The 24,219-nt window shown below is 42.0% G+C and overlaps 2 protein-coding genes across 4 annotated transcripts in view; both read right to left on the reverse strand.

Moving 5' to 3' along the window:
* The window catches only part of BTBD10 (BTB domain containing 10), a 37,439-nt gene extending 32,529 nt beyond the window's left edge, over nucleotides 1-4,910 (reverse strand). The window contains exon 1 of one of the 3 annotated variants that reach the window (XM_063117299.1): nucleotides 4,823-4,910. The gene's annotated coding sequence lies outside the window, so the exon portion shown is untranslated. The remainder of the gene's footprint in view (nucleotides 1-4,822) is intronic. The other 2 variants (XM_063117297.1, XM_063117298.1) reach the window with 2 other exon arrangements.
* Nucleotides 4,911-12,268: 7,358 nt separating this feature from the next.
* PTH (parathyroid hormone) lies at nucleotides 12,269-14,082 on the reverse strand. The gene is made up of 2 exons (XM_063118772.1): nucleotides 13,997-14,082; nucleotides 12,269-12,533 (listed from the first exon to the last, which is right to left on the reverse strand). The coding sequence occupies exons 1-2, from the start codon at nucleotides 14,080-14,082 to the stop codon at nucleotides 12,269-12,271; spliced, it is 351 nt and encodes a 116-aa protein (XP_062974842.1).
* Nucleotides 14,083-24,219: the final 10,137 nt, after the last annotated feature.

Consider the following 24,219-nt stretch of genomic DNA (forward strand, 5'->3'; position numbering starts at 1 on the left):
TAGATTACTGCAATGCCTTCTATATGGGGCAGCTTTTGAAGATGGTTCAAAAGCTGCAGCTTGTGCAAAATGCAGCAGCCAGATTGATAACTGGAACAAGGAGGTTTGAACATATAACACCAATTCTGGCCCGCTTCCATTGGCTGCCTATACGTTTCAAAGCCAGATTCAAGGTGCTGGTTTTAACCCATAAAGCCCTACATGGCTTGGGACCACAATACCTGGTGGAACGCCTCTCCCAACATGAACCTACACGTACACTGTGCTCAACATCTAAGGTCCTCCTCCGAGTGCCTACTCCGAGGGACACTCGGAGGATGGCAACAAGGAAGAGGTCCTTTTTGGTGGTGGCCCCCCGACTGTGGAATGATCTCCCCAATGAGGCTCACCTGGCGCCAACACTGTTATCTTTCAGACGCCAGGTCAAGACTTTTCTGTTCTCCCAGGCATTTAATAGCATTTAACAACGCTAAGTTTTGTTTTAACGGACCCCAGAGCTGTTGTTTAAATGGATACTGTTGTTTTTATACTGTTGTTTTTGATGGTTTTAAATTTTTATATTTTTTATGTTTACTGTTTTTAACTTTTGTAAACCGCCCAGAGTGCTTCGGCTATGGGGCGGTATATAAATGTAATAAATAAATAAATAAAATAAATTGTGTGGCAGGCTCCATTGACTATTTCACGTGCCTACAGAGTCCCAAGACAAGAGCAGCAGAAACCCCTGCCACTCTTGCCCAGCTGGGCTCTATAGGCATGTGTCATTTGTCTTGAGAAACGTGTGATTGTGCGGCTCCCCACACACTTCCTGGGACGTGCACAAATGGAGATCGGCATGAAGGGGTATAAAGATCTCTCCTGTGTCTGCAGCATCAAACCACGGGAGAAATCCCCCCCTCTGTCCCAATATCCGAAGCCCACCTGTTGTTACTAATAGGGCTTGGAGGGAAGCACTCACCATCTCCCTCCGCAACCTGCCGAAATCTACAAATGGATATTGGGAGAGGAGGGCAGAAGGAGATGTTTATGGGACCCTGTCTTTGACAGCATCAGGTGAACGTATCCATCTGCCATGCTGGACAGAGGGAGACACTGGCCTGACATTATCAAGGACAGTGTTATGCAAGCATCCCCCTTCCCCCCACCCCATTTTGAAATGGAGTTGGGGGGATGCTTCCTTGACAGGGTCAGGCGAACATATCCGCCACACTGGAGATGCTGGCCTGATGCCATCAAGGATATTAGCAGGGACGTGACATGCACGTGGTGCTCCACCCAGGGACAGGACACACACATCCCGGGGAACATGGGGGCGCTGCCGCAATCATCCCATGCAGCGCTGTTTCTCATAAGAATCCACCGTCGAACAAGAGGAGAGCACGGCGCCAGGTTCTGACAGTGGAAGGACCCGGCGCGAAGAGGGATTCTCATAGCAACCAGTGCGTAGGACAGAGAGGGGGTTGGGGTGGGCAATAGTAAACCCTGTGCTAATAATCAACTCCACAGATGACTATTATGTTATCTTAATCACTCTCAGCTTTGACCCACTTACACTATGGATCCTTAACCAATTGTGTAGAACTATGCAGATAAGCAATTTTAGCCCTCATGGCATAATAGTCAAAGCTGCTGCCATCTCTATCTTCCAATTTCACTCCTGAACGTCTTATCATCTGGATTTGCCCCTCTGCACTTCATTAAAACTGCTGTTGCTAATGTTACCAACAATCTTCCTTTTACCCTTTATAAAGGTCTCTACTCAATCTTTCTGCTCCCATTTAAATAGCTGACAATCCTTCTGCTAGACTGCTTCCATGCCGCATTTCTGCAACTGTTTTCTCAGCCAATTCTCTTATCTGTCAAACCACCTGTGAAACTTTTTCACTGGAAAAAAACTCCTAACACTTCTCCCTCTCGGGGTGGATTTCTGTTGATAAGACGCATAGCTGTAGCTTTATATCCCACATAGTTGAATTTAGATTGTCTCAACAAATGTACCGGGGCCTGTCTTTTTTCTTTTCTTATTTGCATACAAAGTTCTGTAAACACTGTTTACATAGACAGTACTATATAAATAATGAGGAACCTGTGACCTTACAGTTGTTGTACTCTCATTCTCCCTGCCCACTGGCCGTACTAGCTGGGGATTAGGGGAGTTACGGTCTTACAACTGTAGGACTCTTGATTCCCCACTCTGGACCAAGACTCTGCATGCTTTGTAACAAGCAGAGTAAGGGACAACACTTGAAGATAAGGGGTATCTAGTCACCTTTCCTTCCAATCTGTTCTCGTATCTGTCCTCATTTCCCTCTCTCACTATCACTCTTCCATTCATTTAGCCTCCCTCACATCCCAGTGAATATAGGGCTGGACACAGAGAAGCTCCTCTGACATAGGAAGCTTCAAAGCATCCTAGCCACTTTTTTCACACAAGACGCCCAATCCTTTTTACACATGAAATTGTGTTATGTCAAGAAACTTTCTCTGGAGAACTAGTATTAATTAGACAGAGGTTTGGATATTAAGCTGTATAGAAATGTAATAAATATATAAAATAAAAGCTAAATGAATTATTTGTGCCTAAATTAATTATTAGGGCAGGTACCCATACCTGAATTGTTATTTTCGGGAAGGGAGTCTGACAAACTGAAGCAAAATGTAGTAACAAGAGATGAAGCCCTAAGCAGTTATTGTCAAACTGAAAAACAAACAAATCACCACATCCAAATGATATTGATCTGAGAATTCTTTAAGAATTACATTGTTGATGTGTGTGTTTTTTCTTAGAACGTGTCCCTAAGAAAGGCCTCTTACAAGAAGAACCCGTGTGGCCAATCTAACGCAAGTTTTCAAAAAGGGATCTAGGTTGAGGAGATCCAGGAAATTACATGCTGGTTAGCTTAATATGTGCACGTTGGGGGGCAGGGGGCTGGACTGAGAATAATGGCCATAAGTTTGGAGGAAGCAAAGCAAATGATGAAAACATAAAGGCTGGTGTGCAAAATACCAGGATCCTAAATTCTCACTGAAAGACATAGTTAACAAAATAAAAGATTTTAACAGCATTTGCCTTTGTATATAATCAAAAATCACAATCTTACCATAATCTACTGACAAGTTGTATGATTCTGTAGATCAAGTGAAGAGGTTTTTTACTGCTTCCCCAGAACAGTGTAACCAAAACATAACTTGCTTTTAAGTACTAAAAAATTCAAACAAGTTCAGTGACATATGAGATTACTGGACAACAATAAGAGTATGCAAGTGTTATGTGCTTTTTAAGTATTTATTATTATAAATTATTATTATATTTATTTGTATCCCGCCTTTTGCCCAAAACTGGGCCTCAAGGCGGCCTTACAAAATTTTAAACATATATATTTTAAAAGCTATGAACAGAAATATGCAAAAGTTAAAAAAAATACATTCCAATATTAAAACATTTAAACATTTTAAATACATGACAATTTTAAAAGTCCTTATTAATGGTCTTACACTACAACAAAAACTGAGTTACACAAATGACTCAAGGTTCAAGAAATACTGGCTAAACTGGACAAAATGATGACTGATATGAAGTTGAAATGATTACAGGACCTTACTGAATTCTCTTTTACTCATGTAACAAAACTGAGCTATAAATTACATTCATGGCACAAGCCTCATAGCTCTCACCTTCCTAGTAAACACCTACAAGATTTAAAACCTGCTCTCTAGACATCAAGTGTCAGAATGAAGTATTGTTGAAGCAACACTGCTCTCTAGGCTAAAACACACACACACACGGACTCTGCCACCATACATATTAGCACAACTTTTCATTCACATTAGATATTGGGAACAAAATTTAATGGCAACCTTTCCTATAAAGTTACATATTCGGTTTGAAGTACTAGAACAATCCAACCTTTTGACCAAATACTACATATTGTACTGCCAATACTATTTGTTAGCAGCATCTCCTCCTCCATAGCTCCAGAAGTACAGGGTTTCACTATCCATGCCCCCCTCGCCCTTCTCCAAGATGCCGCAAAGAAGGGGCGAGGGTGAGTCACTCATGACAAGGCATTCACGCATAAGCAGCCACACAACAAGCCCTTCAAAGCTAAATGAGATCACCAGGTATGTGGAGGCAACAGGAAGTCATCATAAACGGTAAATGCTCTCACGTAATAGAAAGCTTCCCTCACCAACACCTTCCTCCTCGTTTTGGCTCGTTCTTCATCACCGCCCTCAACGATTTTAACCCTTATGCTTCGTATCATCTTGACATATATTTCCGCCTATAATTTGGCTTTTCCACCTGTCAGCTAGACTCTATCCAGCGAGCTTACCGACACTAAAAGATATTCATATGTGTATATGTACGGATGGATGGACAGATAGGATCGGTCATGATTCCCGGCACCACACATCCTCTGCTTCCCAACAATCGTACCGTCTCGTAGCCACTTTACCATGTAATTTTATAAGGCAGAGTATTAGCCCCTCCACTAACATTGAGCACCACCACTCGGGCAACAACCCGCGTCCATCTTCTGATGAAGGGTCTCCAGCCGCTTCGGATCCTCTGTGGCTTTCCCCAGACTCGCCCGCCTCTCCGCCTCGCTTACAAGGACTACTACACCAACTGGTGGTCGTCGCCGTCACCTCTCTTTCCAACCCTCGGGCAAAAGGGGGCTCTACCTTCCGACCACCTACACCCCACCGTTCCCCTCCCTCGAAACAGCACCTCGCTTCCCGCCCCTCCTCCCTCTCGCCGCCCCACTCACCCCGGGGGGGGGGTGGCTTAATGGCCTACTATCACCACCATCCTTCTCACCTGCTGCGCCCAACTTCGGGGGCTCCAGCCGCCTCACACGCTCACTCCCCACCGCTTCCACTGGTTACTGCAAGGGCTAGGCCCAGTCAACCGCCAGTTCCTGCTCTCGCGAGACACGGACCAATGGTATGCGAGAAAACTCGCGATACTTCCGCGAGCGGAGAAGGGGCGGAGAGAACGCGACAGGGCGTGAACGAAGGAGGGGAGACTTAAGAATGTACTCACAGGCGGGCGCAGGTGGCTTGGCTCCACAGACCAGTTGATTCATAGCAGTTTTTCGAATCCCCGGGGAGCTGGCCTTGCAAAGCTAGTGGGTCTTAATTGCCCATTCGAGACCAAGTCACCCCAAAATACTTTGTATTACAACAGGAAACAATATATTCTCCATAACTCCCCCAGGTACTGTGAGGATTGCAGCATAATGAACAGAATATTCTGAGCAAGCAGCAGACGATATCAGCATTCCTATTATTATTATCAAGAATATATGTTGGAATGCTATAGAATATTCCAACAAATGATATTCTGAAATACATATTTTAATGACCCACTGATTTTAAATGGATTTCTATGTAGAAGAGAGGGAAGGGGGAAAGCCTGTTTAAAGTGAAGGAAATCAAAGAAAAATTATGGGAGTTACAGGGAAGTAATGGGGTGGGTGTTTGATCTTTTAACAAAGCCAAAAAGATATCAGTTGCACTAACGAAAAGGAAATCAAAGCTACAATTCCTGGGTTGGAGCACTGACTCTGACCTCAGATTCAGGAATCCAAACTATCCTATGACTGCCCAGATGCTGTCCTGGGGTCATAGGATTGCTCTCTAAGAATCTATTCACTTGCACACCTTAGTTCGATTTACAGCCAGGAGCTGTGATTAGAAAATATATCAAATTGTAATAACAAGGAAGATCCTGCCCCTGTACATGTGCACATTGTAGAACCCTCAGCATTATACTTAAGGAGAGTTTTCTCAGGTCAAAATGTGCAGTGCCTAAGTCTTGAGTCTCAAAAGGGATGGATGGATATTTAATTCTTTGTATTAAGTAGCAAGATGTGTTGGGTGAAGGCCCCTTCTGTCAACCTGGCTAGTACCAACCACTATCCTTTTCCTTTCCAGAACTGCCTCCATGCACAGCCATTCCAATGCCTGCATCAGTGGGGAAGGAAAGACATTGACGCCCTTATACATTGGAGATCATCTCATCTAAGGGTGCAGCTACAGCATCCCTGAATGATGGCAGCCGCTTTCCAAGGCATTCTACTCCACTGCTGAACAGCTCTGTTAGGAAATTTCTTCTAATGTTTAGCTAGGGTGACCATATTTTGGAAACCAAAAAGGAGGACAACATGGTTGCTCCCAAGGGGGCGTGTCCAGTACCAAAGGGGCATGCCCACCCGAACATAGCCTTGGTCACATGTCTGATTGTACAGCACACATTTAAGACAAATCTGTTCTACATAACATCTTAATGTTAAAATCACTGAAATAAAGAACAAGTGAGAGATTCAATGTATCTGAAATTAACTTCACTCACTCCTACTTTTGTAGGTTTTGCTGTGCTTTGAAGCTTTTGCGATACTCTGTGTGTTACATTCTCCCCTTCCCTCAAATATCTTTTCTGACTGTATCTTCACTCATTGCAAGCTGCTGTTGTTGTTAACAGGGTTTGCTACTGCCCCCAGATCTGTTTCAAATTTGGTATGGCTAAAGCTCTACCTAAAAGCTATCATGGTGCCAACTTTCAGCTCTTTATCTTTAAAAATGACAGTTTAAAAATAATAATTTTAAAACCTCATTTTTTAAAAAATTCCTAAAAAATCAATGGATGAACGGATTTGTTTCAAATTTGGTATGACTGAAGCCCTTCCTAAGAGCTACCATTGTGCCAAGTTTCATGACTTTATCTTAAAAAATGACGGAGTTATAAGCATTTTTGTTAATTCCCATTAGAGCTGCTCTTTGCAAAAAAATCCGGATTTCCCCTCCCCCTCCTGGATTTGCCACCAAAAACCCGGACAAATCCGGTCATATGGTCACAAAATCTGCTTCCCTGCAATTCCTATTCCATCTACTGCATATAAATGAAGTAAATACGTAAAATAATTAAAAATAAGACTAATTATTTTTATGAGCTGCTCTGTCAACTCTGAGGCCTTAGCTAGACCTAAAGTTTATCCCAGGATCGTCCCGGGGTCATCCTTGCCTGCTCCCGGGATATCATGTGTATTTACATGAACAAGGATGACCCTGTGACGATCCCGGGATAAACCTTTGGTCTCGCTAAGGCCTGTGTCTGAAGTTGACTGTGGTTTGTATTGGTTTAGGATGGAAAGCTCCAGAGCCAGATGAGACTGAATTGTTCAAAGGGAACTTGTGTACTCCTTATACTATTTACAGATTTCTCTGCACTAGCACTCCTGGCCAGTTTCTAAGGGCCAACCCAGCTAAAATGTACCTGAGTACGACTTTGTCCTAAGAAAGCCTAGTAATAAAATCTGCCTGTAGATATGGGGAGAAAACGATCCTTGAAGGATAACATTTTATTTTATGAGCTGTAATGCCTCCCTCTAGTGGCAGGACTGTTAAGAAGTTTCTTCTCCGTTTGCTTTATGTCTTGTTTTCAAATAGTGGCACAGGATAATTGAGAACCAGGTTTAGGTCACGCTGTTGCATTTACAAAACCAAATCTGGTCTAGCTAGGTCAGGATGAGGTGAGTAAGGAGGGTGGACACTGGTGACAGGCAGCTACTCTCTGCCTGCGTATGTAAAACCTCACAGTTAGTCAGAATTGTGGGTGCCCGCCACCAGAACTACAGATGCTAAATGAACAAACGTGCTTTCTATAGTTTCTTCCAACATCTTGCACATTCTAGAGGCAGAGGTTGTCCTCTCACAATTCTGCCCCCCCCTGAAAATTCTAGTGTTTCCAAATTGAAGGAAATGTATTTCATTGTGTCATTGTTTTATACTTAATACAGTGGGTTGGATCCAGACTCTAACAGAACAATCCAAACCCCTGCCAAAGGCTGGTTGAGGGCTTCTTGGATGTGGCAGAACTGCCACTACTGGAGGAAAATGAGCTCCGTTGGTGGGACAGCATTTCTGCCTTGGAGCCCCCACCCCCCACCCCCATAAAGCGTTCCAGGGATGCATCAGGGCAGTGTCAGAGGCAGCCTTGGATCCACAAAATGAAAAGCTCCCGCATTCCTCCAACATGTCCACAAACTGGGCTCCCGAACTACTCCAGCTTGGAGCTAGCATGGCTATTTTCCATCCCATGAGTTAAATGGGAGGGATTTTAAAAAAATGCCAGGAGAAAAAAGTTACCCCAGCCCACCTCCTGTCCAGGCTGCAGAAAGCCAACATGGCTTAGAAGTGGTGGCTCCCCTGACACGGAAATCTCTCACCACGATCACTACCAGTTTTCAGATTGCTCTGCAAGGCTGCAATCCTAGACACGCTATGGTATAAGCCCAATTGAATATAGTGAACTTACTTCTGAGTAAACATGCCTAAGCTTGCACTGTATGTTAGTTGAACTTCTCAGGCAAGAAGTCTAACTTTTCACATTAATTTCCTTGGGGCTTCAGTTCAACTGACTTAGTCTGGATTCAACCAAATAGGTTCATTATCCTAAATTAGGAGAAGAACACCCATATAAATAATGACAGAAAGACCAAAGGTTTGTGCTTTTCAACTACTACTGTCCAAGAGGTTTTGGTCCATTTTATTTGACAATGCATGAGCAAGATACAGATATAAAGGAATACAGCTGCATTTGTGTAAATCAGACATGAACATACAGAAAAAGAATAAATAGAAAGTGCATTTTAAGGTCAGTCCCACAAACATACCGTATCTCATCTCAGAACCCTGCTCCCACGTGGAATGCCACTGAATATAATGCAGTTCTCTGTAGGTTCAAGGATCTGTATTAGTGTATTGTCTGTTTGCAGGATCATATCAGTTAGTAGAGGTACAAGAGAACATGTTGATCCTCAGTCAGAGCTTTGCCACAGACTTTAAAGGGGCCAGAATTTCCCTTGCTGTCCAGATATAATGTATGTCAGCTCACTGTTTGCACGTTCATTTCTAGCCTAAAGAATGGTGAATGTATTTTGACATTAATTTTATTATTTATTATTTACTAAACAACTTCTGCAAAAGCAACCTAAGAAAAAATGACACATCCATACTAGGCCGACACAGAATACTTGTGTATCTGATCTTCCTTAGCCCTGATGTTAAAAAGTAATTAATATTGTTCAGCTGGAAGCATGTTTATGCCCCAAGTTTTTCCTTTACTGATCTCTTCACCTCATTGTGGTAATTTGTGTGTGCGTATTTACTAATATTATTATACATAGAAGAGTCCACTGGATCATGGGCTCTGTCCTAAATATCTAATCATCTGCATATTTTATTACCTCCTAGATACAGTTTGGCAGTTGCTATAACTATTCTCATGACATGGCCTGGATGGTGGTTACATAATTCATCAGAACTTGTTTTTCTTTATACTGTATCATAGGTTTGGGCAGAAAGTAGATTTCCATATGTTTTGAACTTCAGCTCCTAGTATTCCTGACCATTGGCCATGCTGGCAGGGGCTTCTGGAAGTTGATGTGCAAAACATCGATCTCCCTTCTGTCTATCCCAATACAGACCGATCCTATGCATGTTTTCTCAAAAGTGGGACTTACTATCAAGCAAGAATGCATAGGTATATACCCTCAAGCAGTGATTCTATTCAGCTTTATGTAGATGTACATCCTGACATGTACAGGACTTCCAGGTACGTGGGTTTAAGATCAGGTTATTAGGTTCTGATTTCAAGCACACTTCTAGAGTTATCTAGGCAGGTTGTTTCACTCACAGGTGCTCTGAAGTACACTTGGAGCTCTGCATGAGTAGGGGCTACTCATTCACTTCAGTGGTGGAGATGCCTTTGTAAGTGCAGGACGAGATGTGCATGAATCTTTACCTGGTATTGTATTGAATGTGGCAGTGTGTGCTTATTTGGTGCACCATACTCTTTTGGTTTTTAGGCCCTGTCTACACTACAGACTTATTTCTGTCTTATACCAATTTAACTGCTATGGTTTCTCCTAAATAAACCTGGGAATTGTAGTTTGATCAGTGGCCAAGAATTCTCTCTAAGAGGGCCTTCTTAGAGTGCGATCCTATGCATGGTTAGACAGGAAAAAGTTCTACAATTCCCAGCATGCCCCAGCTAGCATGGCTGACTGGAAGGATGCTGGGAGTTTTAGGACTTTTTTCTATCTAACCATGCATAGGATTGCACTTTTAGCCTCCCCACATAGGACTACAATTCTTAGAGTTCCCTGAGGAAAGGCAGTGGTGGTTAATCCAGATCAATTCTGTAAGATAAATATCCCCCCTATTCCCATATGGTTCCACTGGATCTATGAAATAAAATGCTGAGATTAATTTGCATCTATGACCTTAAATTATTTTCAAACTAGTGTACTCTAGAACACATCACCCTCCGTACTTCGTTTTATGGTGCCCATTTATCCAGGTTCACTTTATCTAAGCATCCTATTTCAGATCTACACCAAGCAGGATATGGTGCTTTGAAAACAGTTTGAAAATGGTATATGGAGTGTGTCCTGGGCCCCAACAATTGTCGCTACTGTTATAATCCATTTTAAAGCAATAGTGTAGATCCTGCCCTAGTTCTCTAAATCTCATGTGCCTCCCCCAAAGGTCTTTGTTATTTAATAGCATTTCTTTTTCTCTGAGCGTTGGATTATAGAAAAACTTCAGATGTTCCTCAGAAACATCCATATACATGGGCATACACATTATTGAGTCAAAGATCAACAGAATATGGTTTGCATGAGTATTAATGTATGGTGCCCTTACAAGACTTTAGTGTTGGCTAGCAGGCTTAGCTCTGGGGTCCCCCTACTCAGGGTTAGAGGGGTGGGGTGGCAGCTGCTGCCGGTTGACAGTTTTGGCACAGCAAAAGTTGTTCAGATGTGTTCTAGGAAAAGGATCCCACTGGGCACAAAGTCACAGGAATGCGGCATTCGCCTCTGCTAATTTGCCTGCTGTGTAGCAGACACATTTTTGAATTTGATACAAAATGGACTACAACCATCATCAGTTTACATACATATTCAGACTTTCACAGAGACAGTATATTAAGGGTTGGAGCCATTCCAAATGAATGTTTCATACCATCTTGTTGTACACTTTTGGCAGGTTCGCATTCGCATGTCATAGTGAGCCACCCTGAGAATAATCCGTCATGGGCTGGTTGTTCACTAGCTAATCTGACAGACGATTGGTTGCTCTGTGGCTTGCCATGGCTTGTTTCCCCCCCTCAGTCCTTCCGCTGGTTCCAGCATGAATCCCAGGTGTCTTTGCTGCATTCTCCTCATTTCCCCAGTCCTTAAGTCAGCACCCTTTTTGCAATTGGTCCACTGGGGTTGCCAGCTTCCAAAGGAACACCCACCCACCCTGCATCTGTTCACCAAACAGAATTAACTCTCTGAGCCATTATCAATGCAATAATGCATTTGCAAACTTTTCTTTTTCTCAGGTTCTTGCACAAGTCTGCCTGTCCAGTATTTAGCCCAGCTTACCTCTTGCCAATGTCCTTGCCAATTTAATCCTCCATTCGGCACTTTCCTTGCTAGTGGATGCCTTTTATTTATTTTAAAGGCTGCTTCACATTATACTGAAGTAAGAACATCCACCCCTAAAACTCCTCTCCTACAGCAACCAGCCGCTTTCCACTCCCCGCCCCACACTTTGTGCTTGCCGTGTCCCTCCATTGCTCAGCGCTACTACATATGGCTTACAATGCACTGAGCGGGATCACTAACATATGCAAATGTCATGCCAAAGTAGTAAAACAAAGTTGAAAACTGAGCAAACCTCATGGCAGAACAGTAAAGCAGAGGGGGGAATTGTGCACATTTCAAGACAGAGCAGTAAAACAGGGAGGAAATTGACGCAATTTTCCTAGCAGCCTTTCTCATCCAATCCCTCGCCACCCCAACAGTGGAGGTGAATAACATAGACTGCTCAGTCTGAACATGTCTTACAATTCACCCTGTAAGTTATATGGACAACTGAAGAAGCAGTGTGGTAAAAGCCCCTACGATACCCAAACCATCCATCCCCAACCTGCTGCCCTCCAGATGTTTTGGACTATAAATCCCATCAGCCCCATCCACCATGATCAGGAATCCTGGGAGTTGTAGACCAAAACATCTGGAGGGCACCAGGTTGGGAAACACAGATGTAGACTATGGGAATAAGACACACAGCATAAGCACACCCAGTCACCAACAAGTAGCGTTATATGGACATGTCCTTAGGTGTCATGTTTTATAAATAATAAATAATAAAATGCCCTAATTGCTCACTACTGGATGCACTTAATTGGAAAGACGACACTATGGCTCTTTCACTGGGGTTTTGTTTTGAAGGTGATATCTTTATAACCTTTGTTCCAATCCTTTTGTTTCTTCTGCAGCTTTGCCTGCAGATGATCCGGGAGCAGCCTCCAACTTCTGACCTCGCGGGGCTTCGCATCCATGGCTGTCTCTTCAGCAGCCTGGGGATCATGGTGCACAGTTTGCAGTTTCTCAAGGAGCCAAGTTTGCCGGTTTGCAGAATGCAGGTGTTCTCCTAAATTGTGCATAATCTGCATTTCACTTACAGACCGCTTCCTGTAACAGAGATGAATTGGGTGGGATTCAAATAAACTTTATAGCATTTGCAATCCTACCTTTAATCCTGTATGATTGAGACAAACTAGACATAGAATCACTGAATCATAGAATAGCAGAGTTGGAAAAGGGGCCTACAAGGCCATCAAGTCCAATAGTGTGAATGTCCAATAGTGTGAATAGTCCAATAGTGTGAATGCATGGCAGCATTCACACTATTAGCAATTGCTTTGAATGGCTTCTGAAGGATAAATAAAATGGGAGGGGGAGAATTGCCATATTACTGAGGAATAAAGAAGGATTGAACCAAATTGCCCAAGACTCAGTTATTCAAAAATGCATCTATCCATCCATTATGCATATTTATTTAATCCCCCCTAATGTTGAATAGAGGCTGGTTAGGAAATCATAACAGAAATATCTCGGATGCCTATCCAGCAGGAATGGAAATTTACTTTGCATCTAGTCGGAGGCCCTTTCTATACCTAAGGATTATCCCAGGAAAATGGAGGGATCGTCCCTGCCTGCTCCTGGGATCCCCTGTATGTCATTTCCATGCACAGGGATGATCCTGGGACGATCCTGGGGGGAAAGGCAGGTGTAGAAATGGCCAAAGGCACTTTGAGCAGCCAGATGCAATAGAGGGCAGTGTGTCTATGCCTTTCATAGTTGTGCAGAAGTTTGGGATTTTTTCTAAGAAAACTTGCACCTGCTGAAATTTCCTGTACTACATGATACTATAGGTGCAGAAAACTGCCCTCTATTGCATCGGGTCACCTCGCACCCAGGTGTATTCTGCAGAAATGGGTATGGGGTTTCAAGGTACTAGAACACCATAGCTGTACCTATTTCACCATCTTAGAGTGAGAGTAAAAGAAAAAAAACCTGCAACCTTCAGAACGATCAAATATGACTCTTTTTAAACAAGGAAATCTAAAGCAGACTTGGCTTTCTCAAGTTCGTATTGTCCATGAAATATTGTCCGTGGGGACTGCACGTGAGGAGGCTTTAGTCCAGAGTCTAAAGCTACCTCTGTGGCTTTACATGCTTCGGTAATAAATACAATAGATGCCCAAGCCCATGAAAAGATACTTTGTAAAACAACAATGTGAACCCCTGACAATATCACCATATGCAGAGCATACCATACAGCATGATTGCGGGTTGCCCACATATGCTATAGTTGAACTTCTGATATATAAACAGAGCAGATCATCTTATGCATACTTGTACCAAAGTAAGTCCCATGGGGTATAATGAGATGTACTTTAAAGTAAATATGGTTAGTGGGACTGAGCTTCTAATTGGATGTCAATTAAGATGGGGGTGGTGTTTGCAGCTAATATTATTTGTCATTTTTCCGTGACTGTTGTGTATGAAGTACCCAGACAACAGAGATTCAGATGTGTGTGTTGTTCAATAACAACTCCAGCCTCCTAAAAGGGATATCACAGTATACTCACTTCACAGCTTTTCCATCAGAATTTGCGAAGAAACAGACGGCACATAAAATGATTGCAGTTTTAGCCATGTCTCTGATTGAAGTCATGTTAACTATAAGGGATGAAGTTCAAAGTTGTCAATCTGTATTCTCATGATTGGATTAGGTTAGTCAAAAAAAATGAACATTATAAATAGAAATACAATCAGGATGACAGTCTGGCAAATGACTTCGTAGAAGTGGGTGTATTTTCCTTTAAGTAACTGAGGAAACAGGGAGTCAGCTTGACTTTGCCATAAACATTTGCCAAGCCTTTCAGCTTCTCTGCCTTAGTTTCCCCATTTATAGAGTGTTTTATAAATTTTATAATAAATAATATTAATATTTCATATAATGGAAGTACCCTGTGCTTCATTAGCTATCCTCTCTATAAGATGGTGGGGGGGAACACTGCATGGGAACTGGTTAAAATATAAATGTGGTGATATTGTACCACAGACCAGAGCATGTTTATTATTATATTTTATAAAAACAACACTTTCAATCCTGCAGTAATGTCTATTTAAGTGTATATTAAGTGCAATTAAGGCAGGGGTAGGCCAGCTGGTAACCCCTAGATCTTTGGTCTACAACTCCCATAATTCCTGACCATTGGCTGGGATTGATGGGAGTGGTTAGCACCAAATACCTGGAGGGCACAGGTGGCCTATCCCTGATCTAAATGGTCTGACAGGTTCCCCACCCCAACACCCCAATACCCTGGATGTTGAAATGCAGCAAGCATGACATCTGTGATGAGGCTCGGCAGTCAACTCCATTGATTCTGATGAAAACATTCACGTGGTTCAGCTGCACGCACAGGATGCTTAAAAATATAGCTGCCCTGCTAACTCATGTCAGAGGCCCATCTAGTCCAGCATTCTGTGTCCAACAGTGGTCATCCAGATGCCTTCAGGAAGTACACAAACAGGGCAAACAGGCAATAGCCTTCCCCATTGTTTGTCCACAACATCTGCTGTTCACAGGCGGGCGTGGCACATTTCATTTGGGTGTGCATCCTTGGATTTATTTATTTTTAAAGGTGAGCACTTACTGAATACTCAACCATAAAGGACATTTTTTTAAAAATTATTTATTAAACACTGTAGACACTGATGCCCTACCTCACGTTCGGCTTGCCTGACCATGGGAGGGCTGTTGTGGGGGTGGGGGGAGAGAGAATGGGGAGATGCTCCTCAAGCCTCAGCATTGGTGGGTTTTGTGATGGCACTGGCTGGAGGAGCTTGTGAGGTGATATTGGCCTTCGGGACCCCTCCTCCTGGCCTCTTTGAAGTGCGGCTCCTGGCAGAGATTCCTTTTCGCTCCTGCTGCTGGGAGCAATGGTGCTCTCTGGGAGGCAACAGTTCTTTGGCATGGCAGTGGAGCAGCTGGAGGGCAGCTGGAGAACCATTCCCACTGTGTCTGGAATCCCCCTCTGGACCCCACTCTAAGGTTCCCTCAATTCAGCACTTATTGCTTGAGACGTTAGGGTGTGCCTGGGCATTGCCTGCACATGCCTATGCTGCTGTTCCAACAAATGGGGTGGTATCCAATGAAACTCTCTCACCAATGGAGAGAGGCAATGTGCAGGGTTATGATCCCCCCCCCCCTGCAGCCCCTGTGCACCCTCAAAATATTCTCTGGAAGATTTGGGGACACACTAGAGCAAATTTTGGGGGAGTAGGGGGGGGCTGCAGCAGGGAGGAGAAAAAGTGAAAGTCCTACTGCATAAGCAAAAGCTGCTTGTGCAATGTCGGATTTCACTCAAAGTGCCCCTGAACATGGAAGTTCTATTTAACTCAAGGTCATTAGCTATCGATAGTCCTGTGATACTTCCAGATGGGGTTTTTTTTGTGTGCCATCGCCAATCACCCTATCTCATTCACAGAATTTTAGAGGAGGTCCAGAGGACATCATTTTGCGTTTGTAAACCTGTGGAGTTTTCTTACCACTTCTTCCATCTTTTTTCTTACCAGAAAAAAAAAACTGTTATTGCAAGAAAGACGGAATAGTTGCATGGTGCCTTTTTACGGGTAGCAACTAGGGCCGGATCTCCACTACTGCTTTAAAGCACTTTAAAGCCAGATTGGAATGTCCCAGAGCCACTTCCTTTAAAACATCCTCACCATGCACCCACAAATATGCCAAAAGTGGATTGAGCTGTTGTGTGTAGTAAATATGACTTGGCTTGCAAGCTACATGGTTGTTGATTGCTTCATCATACATGGAACTCTGCAGACATCAGTTCAACCCATATTATCAAGACATCATTTGTGTCCACTGGACCCTATTTAGCCACATACAGAAAATCCATAAACCCATATTGGAATACGTTCATAACAGAGAAAATAAATAGTTCTTCACAAAATGCATAATTCATAAATAGACATCAGTATTACAAGATCTGGCAGTGGCCACTAAGTTAGATGGCTTTTAAAAAGGGCTAGACACATTTGTAGAAAGCAGGGTTGCTTCCGATGGAGAACTGGTAGGGCAGGATCTACACTACTGCTTTAAAGCGCTTTATAACAGTTTTGACAACTGTATATGCAGTGTGTCCTGGGCCCCAACAGTTGACAAAACTCTTATAAAGAGTTTTAAAGCAGTAGTGTAGATTCTTCCCTACCAGTTCTCCATCGGAAGCAACCCTGCTTTCTACAAATGTGTCTAGCCCTTTTTAAAAGCCATCTAACTTAGTGGCCACTACCACATCTTGTAAAAGCTCTGGTGTGGGCTGGTCCATGAAGTCACGAAGAGGCGGAAGCGACTGAACGAATAAAAAACAAATTTATTAATTATGCATTGTGTGAAGAACTATTTATTTTCTCTGTTATGAACGTATTCCAATATGGGTTTATGGATTTTCTGTACGTGGCTAAATAGGGTCCAGTGGACACAAATGATGTCTTGATAATATGGGTTGAACTGATGTCTGCAGAGTTCCATGTATGATGAAGCAATCATGTGATTGCTTCAGCAACCATGTAGCTTGCAAGCCAAGTCATATTTACTAACAATCCACTTTTCAATCCACTTCAATCCACTTTTGGCATATTTATGGGTGCATGGAGAGGATGGTTTAAAGGAAGTGGCTCTGGGACATTCCAATCTGGCTATGAACAGGAGTGGGGAAGGGACACAAGAGGGAAGAGCCACAAATCACATGCTGAATTCTGCATGGATCCACTCAGACCATATTCTCTATCTCTATGGTTGATTGTATGAATTTAGATAGTACAGCATTCTTCCCCTTGATCCTTTCCGTGAAACGTTTTGACATTTGCGAATTTCTTATCAAGTACGTTGTTAAAATTAGGGGCATGATTCAGCCAAATTTAAGGCCAGTTAACATGAGAATTTAATACTTTCACTGAACTAATGGCCATAAAATACTTTGGCTGCATTATGCCTAGTGCCTTTAACTCATCTTCCTGACTCCAGCTTTCTCATGCTGTAAATTTCTCTTCATGTGGGAAGCTCTTTCTGTCTCTCCCATAGTGCTAGCATCCTAGCTAATGGGGAAATTATCTTTTCTTTTGCTTTAGTCAGTAAAGGTTATAGGCACAGAAAAGCTGAACATGAAACAACTTATATCAGCACAAACCCATTACTATCACTGGCATTTTCACTGACAGAGTAGTTTGAACATCTCAGCAATGATCAGTATTGCTGCAGCTGATACAAGAAGCAGAAAGAAAACAAGAAACAATCAGAATCTTAGTCTAACTTTAATTTTTGATTGTGATACTGAGAAAAGATTTCAGTAGTAAGACTTCAATTAAAGTTGTCTGGTAAATAAGTACAATGTAGCACTGCTAAATAAAATACGAAGGCGTTTTTACAATACCTGTTCTGCATACTGTTTTTATTGTTGCAACATAATGCCAAAAATAAGATGCCTAATATTCTTATATGAAATATCGTCCAAACATTTTCACACGTCCATTTAAAAAGAAAAAATCTACTAGTCAGTCGATTTGCACCCTGGTAAAATGTTTTTTTTCCCAGATGGATTTTTTAAAAGTGCTAGTTAAATCAACAATTTAAACACCATTTCAAAATGCTTTTTAAACAATTTGTTGACTACACAATTCAATCATGGATGAAGCTAGCAATTTGTTGTTGTTGTTTTATATAAATAATCACTTTCAAAATAAAATAGAATGTTCTTACCAAAAAAATTCTTAAGCTGGTTCTTCGTGTAGACGTGCCAGCAGAAGGCAGAAGTTGATTTAAAGTCTGCTTAATTGGTCTAGAAGACTCCTTAAATGTAACTTTAAAACAGAACTTCTAAGTAACTAAGGAGCCCTTTTATTGTCTCAGTTGATGTCACTCAGTTGATGTCACACACCCCTTAACCCTCATGTACCCACCCATTATGTGCTTTTGTTACTGAGACATTGAAAGAAAAGTTTAGAGAAAAATACTGTAACCTGGGTAACTTCAAGAGTTTGACTTTTAGCGGATCTGAGCTTAGGGTTGGAGAAAAATGCACATAAAGAAATTATGTCATTGGGTTAATTAATTAAATGATCAGCTTTAAATGTTAATGAGTCCATAGATGACTGAAACACATTTGTGAATGGTTTACAAACACCCAATAAAATAAATGGCAAGCCAGTCAATGTGCCCGACTTCATTAAATTCAGCCTTTTCAAAGCAGGAAAAGAAAGATTCCGCAGGTGCCCTGATTACCATTAAGACTAAAAAATTAATCATTAGTGCATGACCATCACAATAGGGAGACCAGTCCTGAAGTCTGATCTACAACCTGCAATGTGACATTATCTTAAACACAAGAGTGAATCTTGTGAAAGGTATGGAATCAAACTGCTGTTCCCTGGTTAAAGGAAACAAATTAATGAAAAGTAAGTAGCCTAGTTGAACTGTTGTTACGTTAGATTTTTCATTTTAAAATAACCATGTCATATAAGCATATCTTAAATTTTAAGTGAGTGAGTTCCCTCCCCCACATCCCGGAATAAGTTGGATATTATAATAGAACTAAAAGTAAAGAAACAAGGCAGTGAGTTGCTACCTCTTTGTCATCTTGCTTTTGTGCAAATAAAAGAAATATATACTGGAAAAACTTGGAGAAGATGTTTTCCTCAAGGTCTAACCATTGTGGGATGTTTGGATTTTGAAAGTTTTTTGTTTGCTTGTTTTTCCCACTGGCTTGGCTCATTTACTTGAGTCATCTGTATGTCTCGATTGTGCAGGCAAATTCTTCAGTACACCTGCGCTTTGCTTCTGGCAGATATCTGGTTTATCATTGATTGTTTTACAGCAGACAGTTGGTTGGATAGTTTTGTTTCATGGCAAAGACTAGATTTTTGGAGCCTTTCACTGATACCATTCTCTGATGTATGTTAGGAAATCATTGGTGAATATAACAGGCAAAGCTTGTCACCATCCCATTTTGATTTATGTATTAATACCCACAGGGTACATGAAATAGGAATAGACTTTAAATGGGGACTGGATTACCTAAACTTTGAGCTTTAATGAACTGGACAGATAACTTTTCCCTACATAGAAAGTCTGAGAACATATAGTAGATGATGTCTTGGTTTCATTGGAGACTGCTACTATCACACTGACCATTCCTAAAACCACATTGAAGTAGCTTCTGAAATCACTAAATATAACTCATGAGTAAACAACTTCAAATTTACTTACTTTATAGGACCTCATATATGCATACGACCTATACAAACATTCCAGATAGGTAGATAGATAGTGGGTACTTTTACATGAAGCTTTTATCATACACCTTTACCAAGGCTTCCGGATTCTTTGTGGGATTAAGATCAAAGATTTTTCTTTCTTTGCCTTTCTATACGTTTCATTATACAGCCAAAAGATGGTGCTGCAGTATAGCAGAATTGTGCAATTACACAAGACTTTCATTTCACCATTTCTATATAATATCAGACTTTCCTTGTTAGGGAAAAAATGTGATAATGGTTGAAAAGCATGGGAGGTGTCCTGGAGACTGATGATGTCATGTAAAGGACCTGTAAACTACCATGACAGAGCAATCATGAGTGCATAATAAAAACCTTGTGTACAGCAGCCCAACATTAGCTTTATTCAGAAACAATGTCATATCTTAGCGCATGACTGGGGATGCAGTGATTAACCCCAGCTCACCATTGGCAGGAGTTGAAACACAGCTTATTTTATTTTTTCGTAAGGGATGTTGTTTTCGTGTGTTGTTATTGCAAGTGGCAACAGCATCCACTGTATTGGCAGGCTGGCCCCCATTTTGTAACCAACCCAATGCACTTGTAAGAGGGGCAGTGTTGTGTCTAGCTCCAGGGAAGAGGTGAACGTAGTGCAGAGGCAAAATCTGTCATCCAAGTTCCTGCCTTCCCCCATGAAAGAGGCTTCCATTGTTCTGCCTCATTCTCTGGGTGTTTTCTAATTTATTTTTTTAGGTATGTTTGAGCTTTCCTAATCACTGCAAGGCAACCAAAGATGCTGTGTGTTTTCCTTCTATGACACATCTCTCCATTGCTCTGCAACCTCCCAGGCTGCCACCGCTTCCTGGTCTGAAAAAGCCCTGAGTGAGGAATGACTTTATTATGTCTTCCCTTGCACTTTAATTGAAATGTGAGAAGCCAAGGAGGTTACAGGCTGCCAGGAGATGGTTGAACAATGGGGAAAAAAGAGACACTTACGCACTCTCCTCAGCCACCAGTACAGTAAGTAAATATTTATTGTTTTATATTATTTGTATGATTTTACCTGTATGCCGCCCTGAGATCCTTGTGATATAGGGCAGGATACAAATGTTTTAATAACTAAAATAAATTTTAAAAATAAATAAGTAGAAGAAACCCAAACCCAATCCATAAAAATTTCTATGAAATTTTCTTCCACATGGAATTTCTTTTCGGAAGCAATTTCTTTTCTATCAAATTGAATGAGAATAGTGAAAAAATATGTAGGAGAATTTTTTGGCATTGCGTTACTAAAAACAGCAGAGGCTGTTAACGTTTTTCTGACTTTACGATTCCAAGAAGGAGCTTTGACATAAATATAGCAGATAACACATAATATCTGTTATCACTGCATCTCTTGCACCTGAGCCCACTGTTATTAATCTAAACTCTAACAATATTTGGAAATGTATGACAACTTTCTAATGATGACATTGTCTAGGATATCGAATTTAGTAGGCTCCGGGCATCAGGAATTTCTGAAGGACAGGGATGTAGGGTGAAGATGCTGGTGTGTCATTATAGGAGAAAAAGCTGACCATAACTTTTTCCACTGAAAAGCTGGTTCAGGCATATAACTTCACTGACCTTCCACATGTGCAGCAGAGCATAGCATGAAGAAATGGCTCCTTTACGAATGACGCACAGACATGCGATTATGTAGTATCAAGTTTCATACTAGAGAGTAAATCACGCGGATGTAGATTTCCTCTCTAGTAAATTAAATGTGAATATTCCTGCATCCCAGTTTTGAACAGCTTTACTTGTCCAACATGCAGACTTCGAAAGAGCACTACATATAAATCTGAAGTATGCAAACCCTTCCATTTACTCACAGAAGTCCTATAAAATCTAAAATAGCAAAGTGACTAGAATGTATAGGATGAATGTTTTGGCTCCTTGTCTATATCAATGAGAAGGCCTAGTCATTAATAATCCCATAGCCAAGATAAAGGAGGAGTAAGTGGTGACACACTGGATGATTGTGGTGAGGCAACCATTCTAAATGTGTCTGAGGAATGTTTCTCTCCTGACACAATGGAGATCTGAAGGGACAGTCAGGGCACCCTTTAGATCTTCATTTGATTGACAAGATTTGTGGCTTCTTAAATACCTCAGCAGCATGCCTAGTCAATAACATAACTGGCATGACGTAGCCTCAGGTGTCTCTTGAGCTACACTGTAGCCAAATGAAGCTTTCAGTGAAGGCTAAACACTGAAGAAAGAGTCTTTGTGCTTAAAGCCGTCCTAGTAAAAGTCTGAGCAAGTACCATGGTTGGGCAATGCTCTCTTTGTTTAATAAACACTATTGATCTTTTTTGAGCTCCAAAATAACTATTTGTGTGGATGGTACATCTAAACACTAGCGTGGTGCTTATACATGAAACAAGGCTGTGGCTCAGGGGTAGAGCACCTGCTTTGCATCCAGAAGGTCCCTGGTTCAATCCCCACCATCTCCAGGCAGGCAGGGCTGGAAAAATTCCTGCCTGAAACTCTGGAGAGCCCTGGAGTCAATAATGGGCTAGATGGGCCAATTGTCTGAGGCATCTTCCTATGTCCCTATCTTCTTAAGGCGCAGAGGAGGCCAGCAGAAAAGCTGCTTGCAAAAGGCAAGCTCCTTTCTTCATTCTATCCCATAGGAAGATGGGAAGCTACCTTGTGTCAAGTGAAGAACACCTCCAACTCCCAGGTAAAGACCATCCCCTTCTCCCAGGCATTTAATGGAGGCACCCTGTGTCTGCTGTTTTAGAGCAGGACTATTTGGGGGGAAACACGTCATCATCATCAACAACAACATCTGGTATTGTCTCCTCAGACTGGCAGTGGCTCTCATAAGTCTCAGGCAGACTCTGACATCTGATCCCTTTAATGGGAGGGATCCAGGAATCAAACCTACATGCAAGACACATGCTATGGTCCCTCCTCCATGTGACAACTTGTGCGATGTGCAATTGCAGGGCCCACATCGGTCTCATTCTCACCATTCCTGCAGTGTGGGCAGGGCAGTGTGGGGTGACCAGTGCATGTTGACTCAGTGCATCTGTCTCACTATAATAGGGTGACCATATTTGGGAAACCAAAAAAGAGGACACCTAGTGTGTGTGTGTGGGGGGAAGCAGCTTTCTGAGTCCTGCAGAAAGTGCGTTATTTCCCCGCCACCTTAAAGTACCCGATTGGAGTGGAGGAGGGGAAAGGATTTCATTCTGCACCACCACCATCCACTCCAATTGGGGCCTTTTCTATAATGTCCACAAATGACCCACTTTCCCCTTTAAGACCTCAATTGGAGCTCGGGGTGGGGGAATGATGTGCCTCAAGAAAGCATGTCATTCCCTCCTGCCATGCTAATGGCAGCCTTAAAGAGGAAGGTGTGTCATTCCAGGACATTATTGAAAATTATAGAAAATCCCCCCTGACACCATGGAAAGAACAAAAACCAGGACAAATCCGGGGAAATCCTGACAGTTGGTCACCCTACACTATAAAGACTCCTGTATGAATGTTGCTAAAGATATTCTCTACTATTTTATATTGTAAAGAAATCTCCAACATTTATTCATCCTGTTTCTCTTGTTGGGAAGAGGTTATCTATGATGTATTGGAGGTCCATCTTGGAAGAAGGCCTACAGTCTGCATGAAAGGCCAAGTGCCATTGTCATTCTGCTGAAGAACATAAAGACCTCATCCTCTAGCATCTCAGCACCAGTCACAAGAATACCCTATTTTACAGGCTTATTTACATAGAGTTGGAGTCAAACTAAGTTAGTTTAACATAGGTCCCATTGAAATCCATTTACTTCAATGGGGACTAAGTACACAACTAACCTAGTTTGGAACCAACCCAAAGCTCATGGGCATTGCTAGGCTATGGGCCCCAGCCCTGAATTTATTTCTCAGCATGGAGTGTCCATTGATGTCAATGGAAGTAGGAGTTTTTGAAGCTTAATTGGCTTAATTGTGTGTGTATGGAGGTGATTTTCAGAGGGGATCACATCTGGGAGAGAAGGATTAACACTCCCCACCCCATGTGTTGCAACACCTTCAGAAGATCACTCCCCACGTGGCAATTTGCTTAGGAAATATACTTCCATGTGCACCTTCCTTCCTTCCAACCTCTACCCTCCTTTCCTTTCTAATCTTCTTCCTTCTCCCTTTCCTCTATCCCTTCTGTGCCCCTCTCCAACTCTCCTTCTTCCCATCACATACACACACACCCTCTGCATTTTGACCCCATGGAACCTTGCACCACGTTATTTTATGTTGAATATTGTTTATGGAGTTAATGATGACTGATCAATGGGGTAATTAATTGAAGGGGATCTAATTTTGGAGCAGGGAAAATGAGAAATCTCACTGGGAATTGGGAAAGTAATTGGGTGTGATCAGTACTCTGTCAAATTTTTAAAACTCCATTTTGGTGCAAGGGTGCCATTTTTAGGTGTGTGTGTGTAAAAAGCATTCATGAAAAGATCTAAGAGCC

This window comes from Elgaria multicarinata, chromosome 2 (assembly GCF_023053635.1).
Source record: "Elgaria multicarinata webbii isolate HBS135686 ecotype San Diego chromosome 2, rElgMul1.1.pri, whole genome shotgun sequence".
Taxonomy (NCBI): domain Eukaryota; kingdom Metazoa; phylum Chordata; class Lepidosauria; order Squamata; family Anguidae; genus Elgaria; species Elgaria multicarinata.

Coding starts and splice junctions, on each gene's coding strand:
- PTH (XM_063118772.1), bottom strand. CDS start 14,082: ATGACTTCAATCAGAGACATGGCTAAAACTGCAATCATTTTATGTGCC. Junction 12,534..13,996: donor TCTGATGGAAAAGCTGTGAA/GTGAGTATACTG, acceptor TCTCTGTTACAG/GAAGCGGTCTGTAAGTGAAA.